This window comes from Coffea arabica, chromosome 8c, assembly GCF_036785885.1.
Source record: "Coffea arabica cultivar ET-39 chromosome 8c, Coffea Arabica ET-39 HiFi, whole genome shotgun sequence".
NCBI lineage: Eukaryota > Viridiplantae > Streptophyta > Magnoliopsida > Gentianales > Rubiaceae > Coffea > Coffea arabica.
Window position 1 is genome coordinate 44,150,691 of NC_092325.1, and position 25,775 is coordinate 44,176,465.

The window sequence follows — 25,775 nt, forward strand, 5'->3', positions numbered from 1 at the left end:
GAACCGGCCGCATCATTGGATCTCTATATATAGGGAAGCAAGAGTCGAATAACCAAATCCAAATCAAAACTGGATGGTGTTGGTTTGTGGGTTCCGTTAGGTTGGGCTTTGGCTCTAATTTGGCGATGACTCCTGAGTGTTTCTAATCTATGGAAAAAAAAATCCAAATCAAAATTGGTTTCCGCTCGACAAATTGAACCCAGAATTACACTAACTATAGTGTGTTTGGATAAAGTAATATTTGAAAGGATTATTGTAATATTTTTTTGTGATGTATGTAAGATAAAAAAATAATTTAAAAAAAAATAGATTAAAAAATATATTTATGATGCAAGTAAAATATTATTTGGGATAATTCATCAATTCAAACACAGTACATTTGAAAGTCAGTAGAATGAAAAAAGGAATTGAAAGTATCTAAAATAATATATGGCAGTTTCTTCTAAAGAAAATTGGATTTGGAATAAGTACCGTGTATTACATATATGGCAAATACCAAATCAACCAATATAGAATTTGGACTTGTTGACATTTGACAAAAATATATATATAGAATTTGGACTCCTTTTTTTTTTTTTTTTTTTAACATTTTCTTGGAGGGACAGCGTGACAATACTTTTGACTTTTGGGATGAATGACCCAATACAGCACATCGTGGGCTTGTTAGTAGTGGCACATCGTACTTTGGTGACTTCGCAGAATTAATGAATTATACGTTTAGATAGTTCCTTTGAGACAACCGCCAACAATCTTAATTACACTGACCTCTCCGCGGCTTATCATAATAATAACAAATACCTCCTCCGTGATTTCCAAAATTACATAAAACTCCCTTGAGATTTTAAGTTCATTTAACAAGTACAATACCATCTCTTTGCAATTACATCAACATCAACAAACATATTATTGTTTATACTCCTGTTGGGTTTCTGGAAAAATCTCATGGCGTCAAGGAATAGGAAAAGGAAAAGAAACTAAAGCGAGACTAAGAAAAAAAAAAAAGGAAGAAGAAGATGAAGAAACAAGAATATGGCCCTTGTGAAGTCGCTTACTCAACAAATGAAATCTCTTCCGCATCCCCAGCGGTGATCAGATCAGAGGCCATCCTCTCCTCTTATTTCCATGCATTACTTCCTCTTGGTTTTGGTGAATGACAACCTCCAACAATCTTACTCCTTAACAGATTGCTGCTGTGTTTTCTACTAGCATCAACAATAAAAGTCGAGACGTCTGACTTTTCAATATTAGATTTGATGGGGTTATAGTTCCAAATTTGAGTTCGACTGAATTACAAAAGTTATGTTAAGGTTATATACATATGAAATTTAAAAAAAAATGACGCAAGTGATCCTTTCATTTTTTTTTTTTAATTCCTAACTTCTTGGAACAATGATAGAAATGCTATAGTAAAAGTTAGCAGACGTAAGATAAATTCAAGTTAGGAAGGCGACTCATGGATGACAGATGAGCACGCAAACTCTACGAAAGCCAAAAAATAAAACCAACTATTTACTTCGAACAAATAACATTCTACATGAGAGCCTTAGAAGAATAAATTTATTTCAGCCGTGAAGAGTATGGCAAACCAAAAGATGAGAGGCAGACATGAGGGGGCCGGACGGATAGGTCAACTCCATAGATGTATTAGATTTTTAACTGCAATTATATTAATTTGCCCCCCTAACTTGTCTATCATTGGATTTTTTTTTAATCTTTGTAATTTCTTTTTATGAAAGTATCTGAAAGCAAATCACTAGTAAATAATTGGTATCACTCAAATTTCAATGCATGGTTAGTTATTTTACTGCAACATTAATGTAGCTTTGAATAGTGACTAAACATATATTGATTTCTTTGACAAATCAATTCTTCTCTGTATATGATTAGTTTATTTTAAAATAGCAACTAAAAAATTTACTAAGGCCCTATTTGATAAAGTAATTCAGCACTTAAATTTAATATATTTAGATTTTAATATATTCAAACGCGTTTGATAACCAAAATAGAACATCTGAATTAATCAAGTGACACTGAATTTTCTAGGCAAAACTTGCCTCCAAAAGTAAGTGATAAGCTATTCACTTATCACTGAATGTGATATACACTAAATGTATCAAATTTAGTACTTAACAATTCAACAATTTAACGGATTCAGACTTCAGATTTCAAAGTTCAGATTTCAGTTTTATCAAATGCACCCTAAATCAAAGAATTTTTCTAACATCTAAATTACATCTAACTTATCATGTAAATGCACATATTCATATTTATTGCGCCATTATATTTATATACTTCCTCAATGTAACTACATTCTTGCAAAAATATAAACACTCTCAACAAATGACCATTGAGCATTCTTTAGCCAAAATCCTAGTAAAAAATCTAACCCCAAACTAATGATTGTGTGTTTGATCAAGCATCAATCTTCACCAACTCCATAAAATTGATTTCAAGCATAAACTCTTCATGCAACTTCATCAAATCGGATTTGGAAGTAGTACCATGTTTACATAGAAAAATAGCAAATTGACCAGGATTAGATTGCGTTGCACCATAGCTTATGAGGATTTTGAGTTTGGTTTGTGGAGACAATTAAGTCGAGTTTACCAATTCCAATTATTAATTGGAGACGAAGATTGAGTTTCTTCTCTAAGCTAGTTCTGTTCTTCCAACTCCTTCAAAGCTGTAAATGATTGGTTTTTGACATAATAAAATTATCTTTCAGGTCTTCGGCTGAATTTTAACTTTAAAATTGTCAAACCAACTACATTAGATAAACTTGGATTTGCAATTTTTATAAGTTGGACAAAATTCGATTTACTTGTTTGGTTTTTTAATTGGTTTCAACTTTCTGTATTGTATCCTGAGAAAACTCACTTTCCAAATTGTATGAATTTCTGAAACAAGGAGATTACCCGTGTGAGAATTGTTGGCTGTCAGCAAAGCCCCTAGTTTAATATTCTACTAGCAAATTTTTCAATTTTTTCTCCTTTTCTTTTTGGTAGAAATAGCAAATTTTTCTTATAGTCCCCTATTTAAATTCAAAAAGTAATCTTGAGTACTCTTGCACTATAGGCCCCAAAATGCCTCCAGAATAAAGTTGGATTAATGGGCTTACAGAAACATTTTGATTTTTAGCTTCTTCAAGAATCAAGAATGAGTTACATATATCGATTCTTAAAAGAACGCCACTAATTCTTTAAAATTGAGATTTAGGCCCAAATGACCTGCCTCTGGTGCTGTTGGGATATTCAGAAATGTGTTTTTGGGTTTCCCTATTTTTTTATTTCTTAAAAATTATCCTAAAAAGACATTGAGCAAATAGCTTCATGTGCAATCAAGCCTATCTTTTCAAGTCAAAATCATGAAATCGAGTAGCTTTATATGCAATGGAAAGTTATCCACACTTGGAGGCAAGGAAATTCTTCTGCAGACTTTTTAGCAAAGCGTTAGTCTTTGAGACATGGCCTTTGGCCCTCCATAGAATCCAAAAAAAAAAAAAAAAAAAAAGCAGCTTTATATGCAAAAAGACTTTCATTTCAGACTCAACAAAGTTGCCAAGTAGTGACAAGTTTTTGATCCGCACAAGTAAGACTAGATAATTGAAATTCTCAAATACTTTAACAAATTCTTGAATAAAGCTCTTCAATCTTTGTAATTTATACTAAATTGTAGGTAGAACTTAAGTCATATACAGGCTGTAAATTTAACTCAAACGGATATTAACAATGTTTGGAAAAGATTTGATTGTAGGCATGGCGTACAGTATCTTGATTATTTAAAAGTCGGAGTCAGCACTCAGGTGTCGTGGGGCTTTGAGGGACAGAAGTGCAGGTATACAAGCATTGGACTTAGCTGAAGCAGTAAGATTAGCCTTAATCAAGGCAAGTGGAAGGCAATGGTTAGACTTAGAAGTCTGTGTGCAAATCCGTCTGAAGCACCTCATGGTGCCGTTGAAATCTAGGAAAACTAAAGACTTCAGATTGGGTACCATGACTGATGACATCAACAACTTGAACTCTTTGTTTCAAAAATGCTCATTTTGCTCAAATAAGGGTGGTGATAGTTTGGTTAAAAAGGTTAGCAGATATACATTGGGCATATATAGTGGTGAGGAATGAAACAATCCTCGATGCTCTAACACTTTTGTATAGCATTTTGGAGTCTTTGCTCAGGGAGTGTATAGCTTTGAATCATTTGATACAATTCCTACCGTTTCTTGGAAAAAAAAAAAAAAGGCACTCAGAAAAGCTCTTGGGTTGGTGATGATGGATTGTTGAAGGGATACTTATTCCAGCCCATCCGTCCGTAGCTCAATGTTTTCTGCAACTTGGATGAAAGGCGATGACGTGATCGTATTATATTAAATTTCTAGACGAACTCGTTTTAACAATTCAACAAAAAATGAAAAAGAAATTGAAAACGAAAAAAAAAAAAAACAGAGAGCGCAACTAACTTCCCAGAATGAATGCCACAAAAACCTGAACATTTTGAGTACAAGTACCACTTAAGTGACTTGTTTTGTCGTCAAAAGCCCCTTTTTAAATAAAAGAAAAAAGAAAATAAAAATTCATTCATTATCTTAGTTAATAATAATTTGGTGTTTATGTTGTTGATTAATCAATCGGAGAAGAGCATGAACACGGCTTCTGGAACTAATTTCTGTATATGACTTTAAACGAATGCATGTCAGAAATCAAGTCCAACGGGAAAATGTCGTACTCTATATATAGGGATAATTTCAGAAGCCCCCTTTCAGATTTCTAACAATTTCACTTTGCTCCCCCCAATTTTAGAAAATTACACAAACCTCCCTCAAATCAACAAAATGACTACAATACCCTCTACTTAATGGATAATTCATCACATATGTGGGATATAAAAACCAAGTCAAAAGTAAAAGAAAATATAAAAACTTGCAACAACTTGTCATCATTTCTAACCCTACTTTAATTAACAGTAGTTTCTTTTCTCTTTCTATCCTTTTTTTTTTCTATTTCTTACGATTTTTTCCTTCTTACCTACAACCCCACAGTTTCTTCCACCCATCAACTACACCACCTTGCAAACATACCCAATGTGTTTATTTCTTGTCTATTTCTCTCTTTTCGTGGTACTTAACTATCAGCTCTCTTGTTTATTTCTTTTCATATTATAATTTGCATATATTAAAGAATCAACATTTTCAAAATTACAAATTGAAGGAGCGAATGAAAATTTTATGATCAAATTAGATGGAAATGATGAAGATGGTTGTGATAGAGAGGAAAAAAAATGAAATTAATGGGCTATGGTTGGAAGAGAAAAAGGAATGACTCTAGGTTATGCTATTATGTCTATTACGCACTAGAATCTAATATCTTCATTTAGTTTCATTTTTGTTGGATTTACAAGTATTGGTGGTGGTTTGTCACAAAGATCAGTTTCTCTGTTCCTAACGCCATTGGAATATGGGATTGCTCTTGACATAGACATCAATAGTAGTTGGCAAGATCTTCTGTTCAAAAAAGGTGATATGCAATAGGTATTGGGTTCATAATTTGAGGTGTAAGATTAGCCAATAGAAAAAATGTAGTGTTAATTTGAGGCGGGAAGTTTTTGAGGGTATTTTAGTTGGTGGTGGTGGTTATGGTCTATTTATAGAGTGATTCAGGTAGAGTTTGGGATTTTGATGATGTCAAAATTGATAGAATTTGGAGATTAAGTTAGAGTGCAATTTTGGTAAAATTTGGGATTTTAGTGGTACCAAAATTGATAGAATTTGGGAATTAAATTGGAATTTGCTTAAACAGTTGATGAGGTTTGGGTTTATAATTATCGTGGAAGCATAACAAATTTTGATAAAAGTGTTTGTTACTTTTTTTTTTTTGTCAAATTGATCACTAAACCTTTTTTTGACTTTCTTTTGATGTTATGATATTGCATAAGGGTATTTTAGGATACTTAAGTATAATTCTAGCCTAATAGGTCTATAGTGTTACTTAAATAGTAAAAGCAAGGAAGATCAATGTAATTTTCTAAAATTCGGGGGAGCTGAGTAAAATTGTCAGAAACCTTAAGAGAGGTTTTTGAAATTATCCCATATATAATATAGACACTAGGGCTAGAAGCCATAAAATACTAATCAAGTTGTAAAGGAAATGCTTCGTAAACAATGAAAAAAGTTGCCATCAAGATCAATCAAACAACACATTTTTCATTTTTGTCAAACGTTGAGGTTAACAATTAACTAATGGTTAAAATCTGGATTAATGTACCACAAACGAATCACTATATGTAGGCTACATAAGAAATTAATTGGCTAAGCAGAAAGGTAGGTGAAAACAACATTATTGCCATATTCAGAAGAGTTGGCAGTAGAAATCGAAGAGATATCATCATTATTGTTGAGATGATTACAAGGCAGTGAACGAAATTTTTTCTCCTTCTCCCCAAGCCTCTTGCTAGCTGTTGCTTCGGATGTCCCGTCATTCGAAGGCCTTTAACGAGCTTTGGTTGCTGTTTTTTTCTCAATTCTTCTTTGAACCACGTACTCTTCAGAAATGTACACGTCCATCATGCATGCAAAGTTCGAACAGCTTCTAGCCCTTGAGATCTTTCCTCTCAAAATAGTGGGGCAAGAAAGTGTTAATGCAATGGAAATGTTGGGGTTTATGCAACGTATGGATGGAGTTGGGGTACCGGCATGGCTGAAAAGAAGGTTTTGAATTTATAGGGGTTCTGTGAAGTGTATCTATGGGCGCTGGAAGACCACGTTTTGCCTCAAATAAACGACATGAATGAAGCCACCTTTTGTCTGTGCGAACTACGAAGCGAGTGGAGTTGCAGTACAAGGGGGTCCACCTTTTGTACTCAAGGGGTTTCAAACTTCAAAAGATGCATATGCACTAGTTGATGAAATTTTTAGAAAATTTAGTATAAAAATGCAAGTCAAGGAATTGAATTCTTGGCGATCAACTATTGTCGGAGTAGTTGGTTTAGAAATCTGTCTCTGGGCTTCCTTTTTTTTTTTTTTTGACATTAAGCAAAATAGATTTATATGCAATCAAGCCTATCTGTTCAAGTCAAAATCATGAAATCGAGTAGCTTTGTATGCAATGGAAAGTTATCCACACTTGGAGGCAACGAAATTCTTCTGCACACATTTTTGCAAAGAGGTTGTCTTTGAAGAACTTAGTTGGACCTGCTATCGGTCCCAGAAGCAAGGAGTGGGGGGGGGGGGGGGGGGGGAGTGTTTCTCTACCCCTAGATTAGTTTCAGTGTAATAGACAGGGCCTTTGGCCCTCCATAGAAACCCCCCCCCCCCCCCCAAAAAAAAGCGGCTTTATATGCAAAAAAGACTTCCATTTCAGACTCAACAAAGGTTGCCAAGTAGTGACAAATTTTTGATGTGCACGGGTTAGACTAGATACTTAAAATTCTCAAATACTTTAATAAATTCTAGAATAAAGCTCTTCAATATATGTAATTGAGACAAAATTGTAGGTAGAACTTAAGTCATATACAAGCGGTAAATTTAACTCAAACGGATATTAACGATGTTTGGAAAACATTTGATTGTAGGCATAAAAGTTGGAGTAGCGCTCAGCAAAGCTTTTGGGTTGGTGATGGTGGCTTGTTGAAAGGGTACTGTACATTGTTTATTCCAGCCCATAGGTCCGTAGCTCTATGTTTTCTGTAACTTGGATGAAAGGCGATGATGTAATCGTATTATTCTAAGCGAACTCGTTTTAACAATTAAACAAAAAATGACAAAGAGATTGAAAGAAAAAAGAATAAACTAACTTCCCAGAATGAATACCACAAAAACCTGAACATTTTGACTACAAGTACCACTAAAGTGACTTGTTTTGTCATCAAAAGCCCCTTTTTTTCAAAAAAAAAAAAGAAAAGAAAATAGGAATTCATTCATTATCTTAGTTAATAATAATTTGGTGTTTATGTTGTTTGTTAATCAATCGGAGAAGAGCATGAACACGGCTTCTGGAACCAATTACTGTATATGACTTCTTTAAACGAATGCATGTCAGAAGTCATGTCCAACGGGAATATGTCATACTATATATATATATAGACACTGGGGCTAGAAGCCATAAAAAAATAATCAAGGTGTAAAGGAAATGCTTCGTAAACAATGAAAAAAGTCGCCATCAAGATCAATCAAACGCCACATTTTTCATTTTTGTCAAAAGCAGAGATTAACAATGAACTAATGTTTAAAATCTGGATCAATGTACCACAAACGAGTCACTATATGTAGGCTACGTACATACGAAATTAATTGGCTAAGCAGAGAGGTAGGTGAAAACAACATTTTTGCCATATTCAGAAGAGTTGGCAGTAGAAATCGAAGAGATAGCATCATTAATATTGTCGAGATGATTACAAGGCTGTGAACGAAATGTTTTCTCCTTCTCCCCAAGCCTCTTGCTAGCTATTGCTTCGGATGCCCCGTCATTGGAAGGCATTTTACAAGCTTTGGTTGCTGTTTTTTTCTCAATTCTTCTTCGAACCACGTACTCTTCAGAAATGTACACGTCCATCATGCATGCAAACTTCGAACAGCTTCTAGCCCTCTATATCTTTCCTCTCAAAATAATGTTGGGGTTTATGCAACGTATGGATGGAGTTGGGGTGGCGGGCATGGCTGAAGTGAAAGAGAAGGTTTTGAATTTATAGGGGGTTCTGTGAAGTGTATCTATGGGCGCTGGAGGACCCCGTTTTGCCTCAAACAAACGACGACATGAATGAATCCACCTTTTGTCTGTACGAACTACGAAGCGAGTGGAGTTGCAGTACAAGTGAGACTCGGTTTCCGTTAAAGTTTTGGCCCTTCACTGTTTCTGCACCGACATGGAGGTCACAAGTGTTAGAGTGTGGAGCAGTACAAGTGTGTTGTTCGGTGCGTCGGGTTGAATTTTGTCTGAATCAAATTTATTCGTACTACTATATTTGTACAGTTTTAATGTGGTAATTGCTAGTTTGATTGTTTATATATAAATTAACAAATTCACGTTTACTCCAAATTACATGAATTTATACTAAAACTTATAAAATTTATAGGAATCGGTCGAACCGAGCAGAACACTTGTGACCCCCATGATCCGCATCTACACAAGCTGCATTCTACCCGTGTATGTTCAGGTTTTTTTTTTTTTTTTTTTTTCTTATTTTGATTTTTGAGTTAAAAATAAAAAGAAGGGGGGAAACCATAGAAAGCATATATATTATCCCCTACAAAAATAGAAACTTATCAAAAAGAAACAATGATAATAATAAGAACAGAGATCCACGCCACAAGATCGATTTACTTATATAGTATTTCTTAGCCTAGCTTACTATTCATATATGGTCCAATCTTCTCCATTGCTATTGGATTAACTAACACAACTTGGAGTTGCACGTAGGCATGCCAATGGATAGGATCTGGATTGAATCCCTTTAATTTAGATCTAGATTCATTTAATTCAGTTAGATCTAGATCCAGATTCAGATCCTTTTGAGTTTGAAAAAGTAAGTCTATACTCATCCTTATGGATCTGGGTATCCAATGAACATCCATGGGTATTTTCTAAACATACTAAAGTAAAAATGTATTTAAAATATATAGAGTTCATAAATAAAATAAATACCATCCAATTTTTGTTTTCAATTAATAAAACTAACACTTAAAAAGTTGAATGCAATAGTGTGAACTCAAAGAAAGAATTATTATTGACTACTTCTATATATTTTCAAAGATTTAACGGCATCCACATCCAATATTTCATTTGTTTGTCTTTACCTTTTCTCCTTTTCTTGAAAAAGTTTATACCAATTATAATGACAACTAGGATTAACTTTTAAAAAGAAAACAACCATAATGTATATAAATATTTAGTCTTATTAAAAAAAATGTAATTTTGTGCCTCTTTTTCTTATTTAAATCTCGATGTTAGTAGATGTCTTGTAATCCAATACTAAAATAGTGAATGAGATAAAAGTCATTTGACGAAGAACCGATAACAAATAAATAATAGAATAAGAAGATTTATAAACACTTACTCATTTTTTCTTTGATTCTATCCAATCATTAGTAGCCACTAATATTTCAACCATATTTAGAAGCAATTTGGCGCGAGTCTTATCAATCACCCAACCACCAATACTAAATGCAAATTTTGATGCCATAAAATCTTACTGTATTCAATCCAATAACCATAAAATATTAGATTATTTTATAAATTTACGTATATATATTATTTAATAAAATATATATGGGTTTGGATAAGGTCGAGTATGAGTCTGAATTTGGTTATGGATTCTAGAAAATCAGACCTTACCCAAACCCTCGTGGGTCTAAATCTGGGTCTGGGTCTAGGTAGGGTTTGAATTTGAGAAATTAAATCCAAACCCTACCTAAATATATATATTGGATCTGGGTTAAATCTAGAGGCATTGACATGCCTACTTGCATAGGAACTACAAATCACGTTAGTGAAGCATTTCCAAATTTTCCTCCTCTTGTAATAGTTGGTTAATTTTTTTTTTATTTGATTAGTGTAAGTCAAGACTTACACCAAATATTGGTGTATATTAATCTAGTGAAAAGATACACAGAATATTGCAAAACTTATATCAACCAATCCATGCATTGTAATAGAAAATATGTAATAGAAGAGTCTTTTGCCAACAAATTATCATTCTATAATATGCACCAACAATCACGGCTTTAACTTGTAAATCATGGAGAAAACACAGCCCCAGCCGGCACGTTGTCGTCGGTCATTGTAGCGGTTTACGAAGTCAAGAAAGCACCACAATTTAGCAAATTAATTCCTCTTCTTCGTAAGAAGCTAGGTTTGTTAGATCAGAATTCCAAGGAAGAGATGGTTGATGACGAATAACGTTGGTCAGGAACAACAGTCCCAGAGAAATTTGTCACTAATTAAGCTCACGTAACGGTATCATTTTCTTGTTCCTTTCCTGAGAAATCACGTACTACTATCTGATACAAAGTACAAACTCGCTTGTAAACGTTCATCGATTAGCCCATTTGGGAACAATCAAAACCACTTGGAATTAAAGGTTCTATGCGCGCTCAAAGACGTAAAATTGTTATTTGGGAACTCTTTCAAGCAAATGTGCATTCTCCCCTTTTTTTGGACAGGATAAAAAAATCTCCTCGTTTTTCCTTGGATGGCCGGATTAGCTTTTAATCTGTTTCCAAAACTAAAAGTCGAGATCTATACCTGATCTTCATAAAATTCTTTTTACGATTTATTTACCTCATGTTTGTATGATTTTTTTTAATTAAAAAAATTAATTTTACTTTTCCAAAATCTAACACACGAATTCTTTCCTAACGAATGCCGATTAAGCACTTGATAGACAGATTCTTTTATATATATCAGGTGAACAAATGATGATAAAACAGAAGCATGATTCAACCAAGCTACGATGTTCCCACTGCAACATTGATTGATGGAGTCCCATGTACGTTAAATTAGAAGGCTGGAAAAAAAATAATATGTTAAAAAAAAAAGAAGAAGAAGAAGAAAGGCAAGAAGTCGTGATAGCATGAGAAGAGAGTCTACCTTGTGACAGTGATTTCTTGATTTGGTCGGTTGGACTAATTAATTAAGCGATGCTTTCTAACTAAGATTAATTAGATCTACCAGCGCACAAATTTGATCCAAAACCAATGGAAACAGGCCCTGCTACCACCCAAAGTTCAGACATCGGACGGCTAAGGGATTAGGAAAAAAGTCAAAGGACAATTAGTCCGAAGAAGAAAAAATTAGTACGCGACACAAAGAAAGGAGGAATTAATAAAGAAGGGGCGTCTTTCACGGTATGGTCAAATATAAAAAGCCTCAAGATTAAGAGCAAACCATCCAAGAGTAACATGGCTTGGATAAAAAGCGGTGGTTTATGGGGAAATCTTCACGTGCAACCATGTGCTTCTTTTTGCACGCCTTCATTCCTCCAAACAGGATTTCATAGTTGGGATTTGGAATAGAACCACTTACCTACTTACCTGCCATATAATCCTTACAAGTTTACAGCCAACGAACTCTTGGATTGATTGCTGAGATTTTTTTCTTCATTTTAGTTTCATTTGTCGCAAATTGGTATTTCTATATATACAAGGAAAATATTCTGTATTTTTTTTAAGAATGAATCCATGCATGAAGAGTTGCAAGCTTCCACGTTGCGAAGAACTTAGTGGTGTTGTGGGCCTTGTGGCTGAATAATTATCCACGGCAACTTATAACTAGGCTTAAAAGTGTTTTCCAGCTCCAATTTTCCAATGAAACAGCAAGTTTCTTGTTTAAGAGAGATAATTTTTTTTTTTGTTTATCGTCAATTTATCTATAATAGACTACAATATCCTAATCTAAGGGGGAGATCCAACTGGGTCTAGAGGAATCGACGGGGACTGAATCACCAGCGGACCAGACGGATGCGCGATTTCTGGATTTTTTAAAAAACCATTTAATGTGGCAATTGGTGGGAAGCAGGGTTTCCCACCAAGTCTTAAATGGCTTAGTGGTGGCCACCAGCCCAGAGAGATAACGAATAAGCGAATTACCAGATCACTGTTATTTGTCAAAGAATAAATATGTATCTGAATTAAACGTTCATCTTGCACTAAGAAATTGATTCGTGTGCATTACTATTTACCTATAATTCTCAGTTGTTTGTGCAAGTCTAGTAAAGTTAGAGATAACATATTTTCTCATTGAATTAAAATGAGTCACATAAGGTAATTAAGTATATGTTTTTTTTTTGTAGCCACTATAGCAACGCATTCATTTCCAAGGAGGGGGCGGTTTCGCTTGCTGAAAATCTTGGAAAGTTGTAAATTTTCGAGTTAAACATTCTTGCATGTTTTTGCTCTAACTGTTCTAGAACTAACTGGATGAGGGTCTTATAAGTAACAGGACTTGCAAGCATCCTGGTCCTTGAGAACAACTGGTCACTCCAAAAAGAAAGGAATAGGAAAACAGGAAAAGATTTTTGGAAAAAAAAGAAAAGAAAAGAAAAGAAGAAGTGGTAGGAAAAAGAACAAGGAACGTATCATTGCTGGCATGCATGAACAGTAGTACTACAGGACCAAAGAGAAAATGAATTCATATTTTGGGTTCAACCAGAATCCGCAATCATCTTCATAATTGTAAAAGTCTTCTCATCTCAATCATAGTTAATAATGTGGGATTACGTAAAACTTACGAATTTAATTAAGAAACAGTTCGGAGCAATAGATTCAGAATGAAGTCATTGCAGGATGGTATCATATATAGACAATAATAAATCAAAATGATAGTATGCCTTTATCTATTGACACATGTATGTATATGTATCGTGCTTATCATTTGCAATAAAAATATTTTTGAATTAATATTTTATATTTTCAATCACCCTTTTATTTTATATACATTATATCACAAAAAATTAGTATAGTGTTATTCCAAATAACTTAAGAATGATCTCCTCCTTTGCAAAGATGCTTCTTTTAGCTTCACATCTCATTACTGTACAAGCAAAAAAATTGCTGGGGCAGTTTTCGTATTCATCATTTCTTTGAAAGACATCAATTTTTAAGAATTTATCTCCAAAAAAAAAAAAAAAAAAATCCCCATCCACAGACCAAAAAAAAAAAGAAAAAAAATCCTCATCTTCCCTGCCCTTTTTTATTTCCATGCATGCTTGACCCAAAATGTAACTGACAATCTATTTCTCAGAGTCTACGAAAAAGAAGCAATCTTTATCAAAGTTAATATTAGCATGATACTCAGCTACGGTTATGATACTTAACAAAATGTTTAATTGATTTAAGCTGTTAATTAAAACGCCTGGACCCACAAAAGTCTACCTACCTGAAGAAAACTCCCCAGTATTCGCCAAGTTTAACGTGCAAGAACATTGTAAATAGTTGCAAAGGTACGTTATATACCAAAAAAGAAAAAAAAAAAAAAAGAAGAGATGATAGGAACAAGAAACAGAATGAAAAAGTAGGAATTCCGCTGCATCTTTGGAAAAAGTGGAAATCACACAAAGGATTACCTTCCCAAATCCAAGACACCCGATTTCATTTGCTTTCTGGGGTGGTCACAGCAAGAAACTATACTTAAACTAATACTAGCACTCGCTTAGAAAATACTAGAAAAGAATCGGTAGCATTTGGCACAAACCAGAGAATTGGAAAGAAATCACAAACTTTAATGACTAGCATCCTAAACTAATCAAGCTGTCTTAGGATATGAATCAACCTTTTTCGTCGTCTTCTAACTATATTTACCTACCACCTTTCTGCCTCATCTCTTTCTTTCACTTTAGTCTGAGTTTTTCTGAAGAAATCTTTGCCACTATAATACCCTCTGAAACTTAGAATTCTAGTACTTGTTTTGCTACTAACTAGTGCAACAAGGATTGAAACATGGGAGAAAAACAAGCTGAGCATGTTGAGCCAGAACAGGAGACATCAGCTCCTCTGGCTTTGTCCCCAGCAGCTTCTAAAGAATCCTCCCCTCAGGCTTTGGCCCCGGCCTCAGCAGCTTCTAAAGAATCCTCCCCTGAAGAAAAACCCCCAAAGCATGACTCATCTGAGAAGGCCCTTGTTCCAATCGAGAAACCGGTTTTTATTGCAGAAAGTATTCCCTCCCTCTCTATGTATTTATAGCTTATTTGTTATTTTGATTACTTGGGATATTCCCGAATTTTATATTCCTTGAGTTGATTATGACAGAGCGTGCAGAACACCGTGAAGATGAAAAGAACAAGGTGGATCCCAAGGACAGAGGTAAACTGCGGGGTGACAATCCCCCCCCCCCTTTCCAGTTTTAGTTGTTCTTGGTTCTTGATTTTGCTAGGCTTTTTTATTTATTTATTATTATTTTTTTGTGAATACTTGTTATCAACAACTAGATGCTGCTCTGGCACGAGTAGAATTGGAGAAAAGATTGGCTTTGATAAAAGCCTGGGAAGAAAGTGAAAAAGCTAAAGCAGATAACAAGTATGTTTCCTTTGGCCTTCCTCACTTTTCAGTTTTCTCTTCATCTCGTTGTTTTTACTTGTTGCTATTTTTTCTGTGTAATTGTTACCAGGTAATTAAGTGATGAAAACTATGCTGTATTGTGCAACTGCTAAGAATTTAGGCAATAGATATAAGGAATTGAAAGCACAAGAGATACAAAAGCAGCAATTTTAAATAAAGTTTCCCATACATTTCTTTTCCTACAATCTGTTCTCTTTTTACCAATACATAGCGAATGAATTTCCAACTTTGAAGTTGTCCCCAGGTTAAAAAACAAAAAAAAGACACAGACACAGATTAGTACGGGTTACTCTTGAATCATAGTTGGTTCCACATTTGGGCTGATGATTTGGACTTTTCGTCCTGAACAAAAATGAACCTGGCATGACCGCAGTTGCATCCTAATTCACTTTCTAGCCAATTCATAATTTTGTGCGCATCAATGAATCGAAATTGAGACTCTTATGTCTAAATTTGTTTGCCTTCTGCCTCAATCAATATAAAGTTCTTTTTTACTTGATGTTTTCCTCTTTGATGGTTTGGTATTTAGTCGTATTTACCTCAGTATTATAATTCTTCAGGGCTTATAAAAAGTTGTCTTCCATTGGTGCATGGGAGAACACAAAAAAAGCATCAGTAGAGGTGGAACTAAAGCTGATTGAGGTAAAGGCTTTCCTGCTGTTAATTTTCTTAGGAGGGAGTCACTTAGCTGCCTTAACTCTAGTAATTTGTTCAAATTAAGCTGATTCCTACTTTTTCAGCTAAACTATTTTGGGCACTCTAAATATCTTAGCTTAATTTCAGTGAAAAAAAATACCTTTACGAGAGAATATGAACAGTGCATAATATCAAAATTTGGAGTACCTTTTTAATATCTTTCAGAGAAGCTAAGCCTGAGCAACCCATGATACATGTTTCTTCTTTCATATTGTTTAAGCAAAGCAATGACGAGGGCCTTGGAATGTGGTAGCTCTTGTTTAGACATATGATTCGTAATTCATGTTATATCAACTGTAAAAGTTTTCTTGAGCAAGGTAGCTCTTGTTTAGACATGGGTAACCGTTCGTCGTGCATGAATGAGCAGGAAGAATTTGAGAAGAAGAAGGCCAAAGCTGCAGAAAGGATGAAAAATAAAATGGCCGAAATTCACAGGAAATCTGAGGAAAAGAGGGCAATGGTTGAAGCAAAACGAGGAGAGGATATTCTCAAGGTCGAGGAAACGGCAGCCAAATTCCGCTCAACTGGCAACGTCCCAAAGAAGTTATTCGCATGCTTCGGTTCCTAAAACTTTTCCTCCCATTACAGGTAACATGACAAGGATTGAAAGAAGGAAGTACAAATATTGGTTTGCACCTTCTGTAATTATACTTTTTTTTTTTTTTTGTGTATTCTGTTGTTTAATGGTAAATAATTCACTTTCGCTTTTTCCTTCATTCACTTGTTTGTGTGCTCAACTTGAGGGCTGTATGTGTGTGACATCTGTATTTTTCTTGGATTGCTCCAATCAAGTTCTGAAAATCAATTTGGTCTGATTCCAGCAAACCAAGCCTATAATGCTGCCTGCTCTTCTGTATTACTTCCTTTTTCTCGCACTGGCGAATGAGGCTTCAAAAATTTTGTGAATTTTTCAATTGCACCTTACAAAAAAAATAATGGTTAAGTTTGTAGGACTTTATCAGGAATTAATAATCCCATGGGCAATAGCTGGAATTGGTGAATCCCGTGGGCAATAGTTGGAATTGGTGAATCATGGATGAATGGGTTATTCTCTCAAGAATCAGAAACGACCTTTTGGTTTGGTTTTCACGTACCATACAATGGCAATTTAAAGATAATCATCAGTACTTGAATGCTTCCACAAGAACAAGCAGAGGCTGAACGAAGTTGTAAGTCCTAAATCAGTTCTGTTCTGTTTTAAGTTTAGTAGATAGTACTTACAAATGTCAGGTTGGAGAATAACCTTAACCCCAAAACAAAAAATTGACAAACAAACTTGCAATTTCTACTAAAGTGAAAGGAAGGAAAAAAGACAGCTAGGAAGGAGATGAAATTTCTTGAACAGCTACACAATTACAAACTTTCCTTCGTATCCCAGAATTCCCCGTGCATAGAGAAATCGTTAGAAATACCACTCAGTTCTAGGGGTATTATGTTTCATTTCAAGCAAAAACAGAGAGGGGAAATTTTAGGCAAATGAACTCAATACAGGAGGCGTTCAAATAAAGTTATGAACCAATCGGATACCAGCAGAATAAACAACAGGCAAAACGAAAAAAAGGAGAGATCCCATCTTGCTCTATACGTTGTGCTCTGAGTTAAAAATTACAGCATCTGATTTAATAATATCAAGATCCAGGCAAGACTTCAAATTCTGCCTGGAAACAAGGGATAGCTAGCCACTTTTTACCATCACTTGGGGAGTCAAAATTCTAAATTGTACGAACTCACCATGAGAAGAATTCCAAGCATGGTTACTGCCTAAACAGCACAAACTCTTATGGGGCAGTTAAACTTGTCCAACAACAATTATACAGAACAAGCAAAATGGGGCCCAAGCTGAGCCTGAGCATTCCCTTTCTTCCATATCGTATCTAATCACTGCAATAATTGCTTTAATCTTTTCTCTCACTCACCATATTCAGGTTTCATTGCATGTCATCGGCAGTAAATTGCTTGGTCTATGAGAGGTGGAATTTGTTTTATCTCAGTTCCAAGCTCTTGCTCAATCCTATACCTAAATGAGAGAGATACGGAGTCATTAACAATTTTAGAAATCATGAAAAACAACACATAAAAGGAATAAATAAATCACAAAGGCAGAAAAAGTACATACAGGTTGAAACGATCTTCATAGGTGATCAAATTCACGGCCAACCCAAGATGTCCAAATCTTCCAGAACGCCCCACCTAAACAGAGAATTTCCAATATCATCAAGTAGTACAAAACTGTACGGTACAGCTCTTCAATATTAACTGCATACATACCCTGTGCAGATATGTTTCTGAAGTTTTTGGAAAATCAAAATTTATGACAACATTGACAGCTTGAATGTCTATTCCCCGGGTAAACAAATCTGTCCAAATAAAAAATTCCGCTAAAATCAGAACCCTTGACATAAAGTTGTATCATTCATCCATGCTTGACCACAGAAAGTGGAAATGCAACCAACAATTTTAAAACAAGCACGCATTTGAAGTAAATACAGATAGACTCATTAAAGTGTATGGCTAGTTACATTGAAACTTATTCTATTGAAGAGCATTTGTCTGCATATAAAAACACAACTTTGATTCAATTTTTGTGCCCCAACTATATAAAAGTATCCCTAAAGGACAAAAGACCATCTCTTCCTCTTTACAATTGTCAAAATGACCTCCCCTTGCAAAGCATATTACACAAAAAAATCTTCATCCAGAGCAATATAACACAGAATTGAAATTAGAACCATACCTACTATTGATTAAAATTCAAAAAGTAATCTGTGATCCGAAATAGACATGGATCTGTTGACGAGTATCCTACAGTTTTCAGCTCCAAATTAGAGTAGTGCAAGGTCAAATGTAATGCTTCGTGTGAAGTTAATGGAGACAGCACATTAGGATGAGAAGGGTTTTTTTTTTTTTTTTTTTTTGGGTGGGGGGACAGAATATTAACTGATGACAAAGGTTGCTCTTCAGGAAAGTATATTAAGATGAATTACAGGAAGCAGGTGATGCAAACAGATCAGAGCTGCCTTGAAAATTAGTTTTTTACCAAACATGTAACAAAAGCTCCAGAGAGATCTAGGCAGTGAAATTGCATAAAAGTGATTGCAACTTGGATTACAGTCAGTACAAAATAGTAGCAGCATCATAAAGAAATTGCTGGAAGTTGAAGTGAAAAAAATCAATTACTGACCAGTGCATACAAGATTCCTGCAAGCACCATTACGGAAGTCATGAAATACTCTGTTCCTATGATCTTGGAGCATCTTAGCATGAATATAGAAGCAAGAGTAGCCCAGCTCTGTAATTTTTTTGGCTAGTAACTCAACTCGGTTAACAGAGTTGCAAAAGATAATTGATTGGTTGATTTGCAGCTGCAAACAAATGAGTGCACTTGTAAAGTTTGTCACCAGAAAATGGAGAAGCAACACAAGTGGGTTACGGTCAAACCTTGGAAAAAAGAGTATTGAGGCAGTGAACCTTTTGTCTTTCTTCTACAAAAGCATAATATTGAGTAATACCTTTGAGAGTTAGCTCATCCATGAGATTAATGACATAGGGTTTCTTTAGATATCTATCCTTGAATTCTTTGACAGTCACCGGAAATGTTGCTGAAAACATCAAAATTTGTCGATTCACAGGAAGAAATGCTATCAACTGCTCCAATGAAGGTTGAAACTCTGGGGATAAGAGTTTATCTGCCTGTGAATTTAAGCACATTTCATATTCCACCAGATCACTCCAGTAGCAAAAATCAAACAATAAAAAATCTTCACAAATTCCCAAACTAAACCTCTCAAGAACCAAAATAAAAAAAGCATATAAAGCTGGATTCTAGAAGCAAAGCCCAAAATCCATTTGGACAACTCAATGAGGCAGTCAAATGCCTCGGCACAAAAAGTTTCTGGGTATCCAATAAGTTATATTAGGATATAGGAAGACATGCAGTGCAAACAAAAACACAGACAAACACAAAGATACCTGTTTACATATATAAAGTATTGCGAACAGGAAATTTCAAAAAACAAGCATGAAATTACTCATCAATATACCTCATCCATGACAAGCATTGCACAATCTTTCAAAATGCAAACACCTTTTTGGGTAAGATCAAGTATTCTCCCAGGAGTCCCGACCAGCAAATGTACAGGTTGATACAACCGCATAATATCATCCTTTAAATTGGTTCCTCCGGTGGAAACCATGACCTGTATTTTCAAGTGCTTCCCTAGTTCCTTACAAACTTGTGATGTCTGAAGAGCTAATTCTCTGGTTGGGACGAGTATCACAACTGCATCCAGTTTTAAAAATACCAGAAAAGCTACGGGTGAGACAGCTAGACCACCAGCAGTGCAGTATACCAGATTTTACGGTCAAATAAACAAATAGTCTAATAAATCAAACTTAATGCTTATTATACACTTTCTTAAGGATAATAGGTCCAACAAAAGAGTTATGCACATAACTAAAATGTGCTCACAAATTACTACATGAGGTTAAAAAAGGTTTCCTCCTTATGACTGTATGCAGAAAAGGCTAAACATGGACTTCAATGTCATATGGATTGCTGTCCATGTTTTCAACAAATTGCATTTGAGATTACCATGAAGATTCAGTTTGATACTTTATCCAAACACTGGGCTAAATGCCCACTATTGAACTAAATGCTACTAAAACTCATACAAAGGGAATACCATGAAAGATGCATTTGGAGCGTATGAAGACTTTAAGTAGTAAAAAGGTAAATGTGTAGAGGAGGTACCTTGAATCACATTGTAATCCGTATCAATTTTCTCTAATGCAGGGATACAAAATGCAGCAGTTTTTCCAGTTCCATTTTTGGCTCTAGCAAGAATGTCACTTCCAGTAAGAGCAATAGGAATACTTTCTTCCTGGATGGGAGAAGGTCTTTCAAAGCCCTTCTCATATATTCCCATAAGCAATTCACGTTTCAAGAAGTAATCCTCAAACTCGTTCCCTTTAGTTGCAGTAACATCCTGTACAACAACTAAATTGTGAGTCATGCAACTAAGATTTTTCTTTTTGTTCTTGGTTTTCTTTATCATTGAGTGCTTGTGGTTGTTTTCTTCAAAATTCAGGTTTCTGCAATAATACTTTTTGAGTAAAGACTAGAATGCAACCCCATTGACTTTAAGAGGCAATAGCAACCATGATTGTAGTAGAAAACAGAAATGAAGGTCATTTGCTAGCTGAAATTCAACACCGGTTAAGAAGTTACAATCAATGGCAAGTGCAAGTAAACCACTTTTTCGTGGGATGGGTACGCATCCTAACATACCTCTGTTTTATATCGAGTGTCAGGTGGTGGTAACTTCAATCGAGCCTTCCAATCCTGAGAGCTATGTGGACAAGAAGAATACAAGTCCAAAAGAAGTTAATTATAAAAGGAAGCTACTATGCAGAAAACGAAGAGATTTGAGATACTATGGACATATCCTAGTATTTAGCAAGTCAATCAACCACAAGTACAGGGATGCGAGCATGGATAGTAACAATACATGAAAAAAAGTACTTTAGTAGGATCAACAACAAGAACAACCATGCCATGATTTTTGGAAACCTGAAAATGCTTTATGCGAAAGGCAACGCACATGAACTTCGAAAGAAAACAATATGAAAGTTTTTTACTTTGGCAACCCCATACTGGTAGCTCACCAAGTAAGGTCTTGATAATTCATGGTACAAAGTAGACTCAATATCGCTGCAACCCTACGCCAGTATTCATGTTTGAAATGAAACGGCATGCAGGAAATCAAAGCTTCACGTCTATAAACAAGAAAACCAGTATGCTCTACCCATATTTAGCTGAAAAAGCACTTCTTTTTTGAATTTGCATAAAAATAAAAATACATGTGCTATCAAAAACTACCACTAACACTCGACATTGCACAGCCCCTATATATCGATCCAACACCAAAAACGACCCAACCCCATCTAATATAAGATCATACGTGCCAACAAATTTTAAAAATAAATCCCAACTCAAAATGCCGCAAAATCTGTCAAGACAGCAAGATAACACAACTACAGATTTCGTCCGCCAGCAAAAAAAAAAAAAAAAAAAATACTGAAACTAAACACCACAGGAATTAGCGAAAAGACTCGCACTTTATTTCAGAAAATGCAAAACAACGGACACAAAAAGTTCCTAAAATGACAGCAAGAAAGGTAAGGTACCCAGAATCAGGATTAACGGGCTGGACAGTTTTTTCAACTTCATTAACAGAAGAATCAGATGGAGTCCCACTAGGATTTCGTCTCATCCAGTGCTGCTGCTGCTGCTGCTGGAAATGATGGTGGTGGTGCTGTTGATTCTGTAAATTTCTCTGGCCATAATTTTGCTGAAATTGCTGTTGTTGCTGCTGATGATGATAGTAAGTGGGGTTTCGATTCTGAAAATTAGGGTTAGCGTTTACTGTCCCAAAACCTCCAGCTCCGCCTCCGCCGCGGCCGTTCCAGATCCCCGGCGGATACCTCCCCCGCGAGTTCATCTAAAAATTATAAGGTCAGACAATCCGGCCCTGCCTTCACAAGCGTGTTCTCTATGAATGTCGCTAGCTGATTATCAGAAGGACTGATTTAGATGAACAGATGGGGTTTGGAGAGAATAATGCAGATCAAAAGAGGGGTGTTTGGAGAACTGTTGTAAAATTGAAGGCCTAATTTGGAAAATCAGTGAGGTTAGTGACTAGTACTGGAGTTTTGTCCGCTAAATAAAATTTGGGATTAGTTGCAAGTTTGCGAATTGAAATTACGAGCCAGTTGCAAAATACCCCGAGACTTCCAATGGTACAGTTCCAAATTTGATTGGAATTATGCTCCGATCACAGCGTAGCTTTTATCAATCAATTACTAGTTGACAGTTTTGGCATTGATACTATTAGATTAGATGATCTCAACGTAATAGTTCCATTTATTACTTCAATTGGTCATCAAACATGTCGTAATTGTACGTTGTCAAAATTCAATTTAATTTAAGCATATGGATATCAAACGAATTGAGGAATAATAAATTTTCTTCATAATAGCACACTTCCCAAATTATTGATTTATTAAAAAAAAAACTACAGGTATTTTCCCTGATTGACTTCACTTCCTAAATCCAATTTTAGTTTGGATTTGGAAATTTCGTTCATTCTTGCCGCAGACAGAAATATGTCTTAGACTGTTGAGTGACTCAATCTACTAGCTATTTGTTGTATCTTTTTTTTTTTTTTCCCCCCGAATTGCTTAAGAAATTAATTGTGCAATTTTCTCTTCTTTGGCAAGCGTCGGACTAGTCATGAGAAATTGGTCGGACCTTTTGCACGACTTGTTGGGTTCAATCGCCAGACGAGTAAACCTGATGGAAGGCTTTCTTGCGTTCCGCGGCGTTTGCACCTCGTGGAGGGCAGCGGCTGGCGAGGCTACTTTTAATAAAACATGGCCTGGACCTCCCTGGATTATGCTTGCAGAAAATAAAGAGGGTGCCGATCGAGAATTTTACAGCCTTGCAAAGGGTAGGAACTGCAGCAGGTTGTTCCTCCCCGAGGCTAGGGAGAAAAAATGCATGGAATCCAGAGGATGGTTCATTGCCCTTGGGGTTTCGGGAGAGATGAGTTTGCTGCACCCTTTCTCCAGGGCTCAAATTGAGCTCCCCCACATCACCACTTTCCCAGGTATGAAGATTGCCAGCCGATGGATCCTTTGATTTTCATAGAAAGGGCGGTTTTATCTGCGAGTCCATCCGAGACCTCAGACTACGTTGTCATGGTGGTTCACGGCGGAGGACAATATCTTGGGTACTGGAGACCCGGAGACGAGTCTTGGACAGGAATAGAATCCAGACGGGGTGGATTCAGCGACGCGAATTAGCACAATGGCAAATTCTACGCGATCGGTTTCCGAGGTCATGTTTGGGTTTGGGATGTTTCAGCGCCCGATCATCATCCCACCGTCGCAAAAAATCCCTTCTGCATGGATCCCGAATTCAAGGATGGAACATCCATTAGCAGGTGTAGATTATATCTACTGGCAGAATCATCCCCATCCGCAGCAGGTGATGATCAATTATTTATAGTTGCTCGAGACGGGATCTATGTCAGGGACGACGGGGAATATGGGGGCCGAGAAATTTCGTTGATATGAGAATTGTTGACCCATTGATTGTAATTGATGTTCTTATTATGAATGAACGTTTTTAATTTGATATCCTACATGTATACTCTGAAGGTTTCACAAAAAGTTTAACAAAAACATCTATCCTTACTCTCCTATTATTCTTATTATTATTATTATTTTGTGACCAAGGGCATGCAAAAGGCCGTTGAGATCCTCTATGTCATTACTCGATGTCAAATTCAGTGTCAATTCCATTTATCACGTGATGAGAGAAGAAATTTAAATAAATAACACATAATAAATTAAATAAACTGGACACTTTGCATAAATATAGAAATGACACTGAGTTGTCAATGAAAAATGACACCAAGGATCCCGTGTGTGCAAAAGGCCGGGTTCCTCCGGCTAAAATGCACGATTCTGGCCATACAGGCGCCTGTGCATGCACTTTAACTTAATTAGATAGAAGAGTTGCATCAAATTGTTTGAAATACTTGGCCCTGGTTGTGCAGCTTCAAACCGGTTTAGATTAAATGTCTTCGTTGGAGTTCAATGGTACGAAGTCAACTATTTGAAATATACCTCGTTTTTTCAAATGCAGAAAATAAGAACATTACATGCCTTGTGGATGGAACCTGTTACAGGCCGCAACACGTACGGTTGAGTTCTGAGAAATTAAGAAGCAATTGTCAAAATACTACACATTTAATCAAGGTTACAATGTTGAAATAAGATGCTTAATCTTGTGGCTCCAATTGACAGTAATCGTCATAGAAACTGTTTATATTCTGTATATGAAAATTATAAGGGGAAACAAAAATAGTGTACGAAGAATAAAGAGTGGTTATATATAGTTATGTATCCTGCTCTTTTCAGTTTATCTCTTCAAATCCATGGCTGGTGGAGTAGTGATCTCCTCCTGCTCAGAAGTAGCAGAGTGTTCAGAAACCAAATTGACAAGAAAGTCAAAGATATCAGTGGCTATAACAGCGGAAGCAACATCTTCTTTGTGAAGTGTCCTCCTCTTGCCTTGCATGGTCATCCTCCAAGCCCTTCTGGTAATTTCCTCAACAAAAAGCTCACAAGCCTTGGAGAGAACAATGGGAGCCTCCCCAGATATCATCTTCACATCATCTCCTGATTTCTTCATGATTTTCTTTATTCTTGCCAACGGAAATGAATGAGGTCCAGTTTTTCCAGATATCCCTCCTGATAGTATCCCCGAATACGTCCCAGCCTGCCTCATCTTGGGATCAAAAGTGGGATTTCAAGCACGAATACTGTGAAAATATATTGCTTAGCCTTTAAGAGCTCTTCTTCTGTGTGTGCGCGCGTGAGAGAGAGGGAGAGAGAGCAAGAAAGAAGAAAAAGTTCTGAGACTGGTTCAAGTTTTATATAGAAACGGAGTAAAATTTGGAGTTAACCAAATGAGTGAGTTGATCAAAGACTCGAGTCCTTTGAGAGTGATGGGTGAATATGTATTTATACATATGCATGTGCACTGCACATAGCCATCTGTTTGGTGGTTTGCATGAAGATCTAACGAGGCAAAAGATGGGCTGCTCAGCCAGGCAGGCAGGCCGGCCGCGGCCGGCCAGCCTGCTGCTTGGGGCCGGCTACAGACACTCCACTGTTACGCTACCATTATATATCTTCTACCTGTTATTTTGTTTGCATGATTTCATGCCGAATACTTCCACACTATGCATTCGTTTTTATGGGACGCATACTTCAAATATAATTGTGTTTTGCAAGAATAATTCTGGACCCAAGCATGCATTGGAATTGGAGCACAAAGAACATAAAAACCAGCTACGTACCCAAGTATACATACATATATGATCAGTTGGTTATTTTTGTATTGATCCACAATTGAGACCTGCGACTTCTGGATTCTTACTGAGTGCAAGTCACCAATGGCATAGGCAAG

At 36.0% G+C, this 25,775-nt stretch overlaps 4 protein-coding genes across 5 annotated transcripts; 2 read left to right on the forward strand and 2 right to left on the reverse strand.

Moving 5' to 3' along the window:
• The first annotated feature begins 14,037 nt into the window (after positions 1–14,037).
• Positions 14,038–16,561, forward strand: LOC113707107 (remorin). Its single transcript, XM_027229268.2, has 5 exons — positions 14,038–14,636; positions 14,732–14,785; positions 14,911–14,998; positions 15,601–15,682; positions 16,104–16,561. Exons 1-5 carry the CDS (start codon positions 14,423–14,425, stop codon positions 16,302–16,304), a joined length of 639 nt encoding a protein of 212 aa, XP_027085069.1. The 5' UTR covers positions 14,038–14,422; the 3' UTR covers positions 16,305–16,561.
• Positions 16,562–17,284: 723 nt separating this feature from the next.
• Positions 17,285–22,379, reverse strand: LOC113707106 (DEAD-box ATP-dependent RNA helicase 8-like). 2 transcript variants are annotated; one of them, XM_027229267.2, is made up of 9 exons: positions 21,923–22,375; positions 21,024–21,084; positions 20,487–20,721; positions 19,777–20,015; positions 19,175–19,426; positions 18,918–19,098; positions 18,005–18,093; positions 17,853–17,926; positions 17,285–17,753 (listed from the first exon to the last, which is right to left on the reverse strand). In XM_027229267.2, exons 1-9 carry the CDS (start codon positions 22,234–22,236, stop codon positions 17,675–17,677), a joined length of 1,524 nt encoding a protein of 507 aa, XP_027085068.1. In that variant the 5' UTR covers positions 22,237–22,375; the 3' UTR covers positions 17,285–17,674. The 2 variants fall into 2 exon arrangements, with proteins under 2 accessions (XP_027085068.1, XP_071919759.1); XM_072063658.1 differs by lacking the exon at positions 18,005–18,093 and having other exon boundaries at positions 21,923–22,379.
• A 711-nt stretch (positions 22,380–23,090) lies between these two features.
• On the forward strand, positions 23,091–23,872 carry LOC113706237 (uncharacterized). Its single transcript, XM_027228119.1, has 3 exons — positions 23,091–23,403; positions 23,445–23,576; positions 23,661–23,872. Exons 1-3 carry the CDS (start codon positions 23,091–23,093, stop codon positions 23,870–23,872), a joined length of 657 nt encoding a protein of 218 aa, XP_027083920.1.
• An 850-nt stretch (positions 23,873–24,722) lies between these two features.
• LOC113706238 (nuclear transcription factor Y subunit C-3-like) lies at positions 24,723–25,091 on the reverse strand. The gene has a single exon (XM_027228120.1). The coding sequence runs from the start codon at positions 25,089–25,091 to the stop codon at positions 24,723–24,725; it is 369 nt and encodes a 122-aa protein (XP_027083921.1).
• Positions 25,092–25,775: the final 684 nt, after the last annotated feature.